General features: G+C 38.3%; 1 protein-coding gene across 1 annotated transcript; it reads right to left on the reverse strand.

Moving 5' to 3' along the window:
• Window positions 1–1,020: 1,020 nt before the first annotated feature.
• On the reverse strand, window positions 1,021–4,113 carry LOC121814648 (B-cell receptor CD22-like). The gene is made up of 5 exons (XM_042221532.1): window positions 3,267–4,113; window positions 2,709–2,969; window positions 1,992–2,252; window positions 1,536–1,626; window positions 1,021–1,445 (listed from the first exon to the last, which is right to left on the reverse strand). Exons 1-5 carry the CDS (start codon window positions 3,541–3,543, stop codon window positions 1,373–1,375), a joined length of 963 nt encoding a protein of 320 aa, XP_042077466.1. The 5' UTR covers window positions 3,544–4,113; the 3' UTR covers window positions 1,021–1,372.
• Between the last annotated feature and the right edge of the window lie 1,040 nt (window positions 4,114–5,153).

Here is a 5,153-nt window from a genome sequence, read left to right on the forward strand (position 1 = left end):
TTCCAAACTGTCTTTTATCTCAAATATTCTTGAAAAGGTAGTTTACAAGTAATTAATGTCCTTTTTAGACGAACACGGTATTTTAGAAGTTTTCCAATCTGGTTTTAAAGCTTTACATAGTACCGAATCTGCCCTTTTAAGAGTTTTTAATTATGTATTTTTAGCAACTGACTCAGGTGCGTTATTATCATGCTTTTAGATTTAACTGCTGCCTTTGATACAGCGGATCATAACATTTTAATTTCCCGTTTAGAGCGGTTGGTGGGTGTTAGGAGTGCCGCACTGCAGTAGTTCAGATCCTGTTTGGCAGAGCGAACCTTCTCTGTGAAACTTGGTGAGTTTGTATCCTCTGCTGCTTCTCTTCAATGTGGGGTCCCACAGGGTTCAGTTTTAGGCCCGCTTCTTTTCTCCCTATATCTCAGACCCCTTGGCTCTATTTTCAGGAAACATGGGATTTCTTTCCACTGTTATGCTGATGACTCCCAGATTTATTTCCCACTTATAAAGATAAATGGCTTCTCAGTAGACCCTCTGCTCAGATGCCTTCATGAAATAAGGGCCTGGATGGCTTTGAACCTTTCACATTTTAATGAGCAGAAAACAGAAGTGATGGTTTTTGGTGGCGCTTCTGAAACCAATACTATTCGCTGGCACAGTATGTTAAACCAGTCATCACTAATCTGGGAATTAAAATGGAGGCAGATCTTAAACTTAAAAGCCAGGTTAGAGCTGTTGTGAGATATAACTTTTTTCATTTGAGGCAATTAAACAAAATAAAGCCCATCTCATCGAAACAGCTTTTTGAGACATTAATCCATGCCTTTGTTACATCTAGGCTGGATTATTGTAACGCACTGTATTGTGGGGTTGGTGATGCATCCATTAGGTGTCTGCAGGTTGTGCAAAATGCTGCTGCTCGTCTTTTAACTGGAACAAAAAAGTCTGAGCACATTACCCCATTTTAATTTCACTCCACTGGCTACCTGTACATTTTAGGATTGTTTTGAGCCAGCTAGATTAGACATCCACAGATTCCAAGTTAGTTTTAAATCACTGTGCATCTATGGCCACAGACAGCAGGGGGTCTGATACCACTGGGTGGTTTATCAGTCGTGATGTCACCTGAATGGACATTATTAATGTCTCAGTTGCTCATGACATTTTTAGCAGAAAACTCTGATTTACAGAGAATATTGTGAGAACTACAGCCACATTTGAGTTTATCAAAACATTGTTAAGGATGAGTCTAATTCGGGTGGCTCAACTCTTTTCTTCTGCAGGTGTTTTGGAATTTTAAACTTCACTTTGACTGTTCAAATTGAATTTTAACGAATAACCAGAATGCAGTTTCACAGGATTTCACACTCAGTTATTAAATGCTCACCTTGTTGTTGTTGTCCCGTCTATTTCCAGGCACAGGAAATAATGCTGAGGGCTTCTTTTTTCTAGGTCAGGGGGAGGAATGAAAAACGTAATTAAAAGTAAGCAATCTGAGCACCAACAAGGGTGATTTTTAATGTGCAGTAGATACTCACGCAAGCAGGAAAAAGACCAAGAGGCATATAATAACTAGGAAAACCACAAGAGTTATTCCAGTGACAGCTAGTTTTGCCGCCTGCGGGAAATCTGTGATTTAAAAACAAATATAAAAAATAAAAACATGTATTTATATGCAGCCAGATTACGGATTACAGACAATAATCCTTGCTTTGTTTTCTCTTCTATATAAATGTTGCTGGTTTTTAAGTTGTAATTGATGGACTGCTTGATTTGTTTGTTTGTTTTGTGAGCATTATTGTTATCTCACCATATTAATAGATTTGTATAAGTTAAACTCCGAGTGATTGTGAATAGTTTGCTATTATTGTTTAGTGTGTCCATGCACTGATTATAAACAATGCCATGAGCTGCTCATTACTACCACACACATTATTGTATATAGTGGGTTATGACATCTATGAGCAAATGAGTAAGTGAAATAAAAAATGTACCTTCCCTGACAGTCAGCTGTAAGGTGACATTATGACGTCCTCTGCTGTTGTGGGCCACACAGTAATAACTCCCACTGTGCTCAGGTCTGATGTTGCTGATGGTGAAGTTGTGTCCTGATGCTTTAGGTGAGTCTTCATCCTCCTTGTACCAGGTGTAGTTAGCTGCTGGGTTAGCATCACTGCTACAGGTCAGAGTGACTGAACTGCCCTCCACTATCTCAGCAGAGGGACTCACTGACACAGAGGGAAGCTTTGGAGGATCTAGTAAACATTAAATAAAAAACATGTATATAATTACATTCTATTAATGTTATCAAGTATTATTTTTAGAGATCTCCACGGAAAAAAAAAAAAAACTAACATTGAACATCTATGGATAGAGACGTAGAGTTCTTTTCTCCATACTGATTCTCAGACTTGCAGGAATAATTCCCGCTGTTCTCCAGTTTAGATGGAGATAAAGTGATAAACATCCTTTTGTCCTGTTGCCAGTACTTTGTTGTCCTTGTACCAGGTGTAACTAGGTGCTGGGTTAGCATCACTGCTACAGGTCAGAGTGACTGAACTGCCCTCCACTATCTCAGCAGAGGGACTCACTGACACAGAGGGCAGCTTTGGAGGATCTAGCAAACATTAAATAAAAAACATGTATATAATCACATTCTATTAATGTTATCAAGTATTATTTTTAGAGATCTCCACTGAAAAAAGACTAACATTGAACATCTATGGATAGAGACGTAGAGTTCTTCTGTCCATACTGATTCTCAGACTTGCAGGAATAATTCCCACTGTTCTCCAATTTAATGGAGATAAAGTGATAAACATTCTTTTGTCCTGTTGCCAGTATTTTGTTGTCCTTGTACCAGGTGTAACTAGGTGCTGGGTTAGCATCACTGCTACAGGTCAGAGTGACTGAACTGCCCTCCACTATCTCAGCAGAGGGACTCACTGACACAGAGGGAAGCTTTGGAGCATCTGTTAATATATAAGAGTTTAATGTAAATTATCAGTGTCTTACACACACACTGTTAATGAAAAAACTAAGTTACATACGTAAAAGAGTACATTGATGTGTTATATTTATTAAAAGACATTCACAGAACAAATAAAAAAATCCTAAATAACCTTTAGTCCAAAAAAGTGTGACAAAATTGTGTAAAATATAAATAAAATACAAATACAATATATTGTTTTGCAACTCATCAGAACACAGAAAACATACCACATCCTAAACTAAGACAATGTACTTAAAAATATATTTATTTTACTCACATTTCACATCAATGTTTCTGCTTTCAGATCTCTTTTGTCCCAGGTCATTATCAGCTGTACAGTAATACTTTCCAGAGTCAGAGGGCAGGATGGAGCTGAAAACATGTTGGTTTTGGTAACTGAGAGGGTTGATGACATCCTCCTTGTACCAGGTGTAACTAGCTGCTGGGTTAGCATCACTGCTACAGGTCAGAGCCACTGAACTGCCCTCCACTATCTCAGCAGAGGGACTCACTGACACAGAGGGAAGCTTTGGAGCATCTGGAGGAGGAAACATACAATATGTAATTACAATGTATACAATATATAGTTAGAACCAAATTTTCAAATATTAATAGCTTATATTCTAAAAGGAAAACATTGTAAACTTCCCAAAACAAAACAAATCCGCTTTATTGAGGAGTAAAGGAGTAAGAGAAGTGAACTCACACACTGTTAGAATGGAAAAGCTCTTATCCTTTCACAGCACAGTTAAAACTGTCTGCAGGTTTTTCTTCAGCTAAAAACTTGTTTGATTTCAATATTAGAGGAATCTCAATGAAACTGCTTTGCTTTGAAGAATTGATTTGTGTGTAATGAGAAGCTGCAGTTGATGTTCTCAGTTGGATAAAGCAGTCTGTTATTTAAAGAAATGTCAAATATTTGTATGAACACACTTTTGAAAGTGGAAATGATCGGATCAAACTATATATCACTATTTACTGAGATTTCGATGTAGACATTTGTAACGGTTCTTACATGTGTTTGTCTACAGTGGCTTGCAAAAGTATTCGGCCCCCTTGAACTTTTCCACATTTTGTCACATTACAGCCACAAACATGAATCATTTTATTGGAATTCCACTGAAAGACCAACACAAAGTGGTGTACACGTGAGAAGTGGAACGAAAATCATACATGATTCCAAACATTTTTTACAAATAAATAACTGCAAAGTGGGGTGTGCGTAATTATTCAGCCCCCTTTGGTCTGAGTGCAGTCAGTTGCCCATAGACATTGCCTGATGAGTGCTAATGACTAAATAGAGTGCACCTGTGTGTAATCTAATGTCAGTACAATACAGCTGCTCTGTGACGGCCTCAGAGTTGTCTAAGAGAATATTGGGAGCAACAACACCATGACAGGGATACAAGATATTGAGAAATTTAAAGCAGGCTTAGGCTACAAAAAGATTTCCCAAGCCTTGAACATCCCACGGAGCACTGTTCAAGCCATCATTCAGAAATGGAAGGAGTATGGCACAACTGTAAACCTACCAAGACAAGGCCGTCCACCTAAACTCACAGGCCGAACAAGGAGAGCGCTGATCAGAAATGCAGCCAAGAGGCCCATGGTGACTCTGGACAGAGCTTCAGAGATCTACAGCTCAGGTGGGGGAATCTGTCCATAGGACAACTATTAGTCGTGCACTGCACAAAGTTATCCTTATGACAAGGCAGAAGCCTTATTGTTATAAAGCACTTTAACATAAAACCAGAGTTCACAAAGTGCTGTACATGCTAAAAGCATAAGTAAAGAAAATTAAAATGAGATAAGATAAAATAAATAACTAAAAAACTAAAATAAATTGAAACATGTCAAAACAAATTGAGTCAACCCCTCTAATCAATGCCAAAGGCTTCAGCGAATAAATATGTTTTAAGAAGACTTTTAAATTCAGAGAGAGAAGAGGCCTGCCTAACATGCAAGGGTAGATCATTCCACAACTTTGGAGCAACTACAGCAAAAGCACGATCACCTTTAGATTTATACTTAGTTTTTGGTACCTTAAGGAGCTGCTGATTGGCGGACCTAAGGGAACGGGGAGGTGTATATGGTTGTAGTAGCTCCGAGAGGTAGGGGGGGGCCAGGCCATTAAGAGATTTAAAAGCAAATAAGAGAATTTTAA

Source organism: Haplochromis burtoni, unplaced genomic scaffold, assembly GCF_018398535.1.
Source record: "Haplochromis burtoni strain Fernald_Lab_line unplaced genomic scaffold, NCSU_Asbu1 Contig_69, whole genome shotgun sequence".
Taxonomy (NCBI): domain Eukaryota; kingdom Metazoa; phylum Chordata; class Actinopteri; order Cichliformes; family Cichlidae; genus Haplochromis; species Haplochromis burtoni.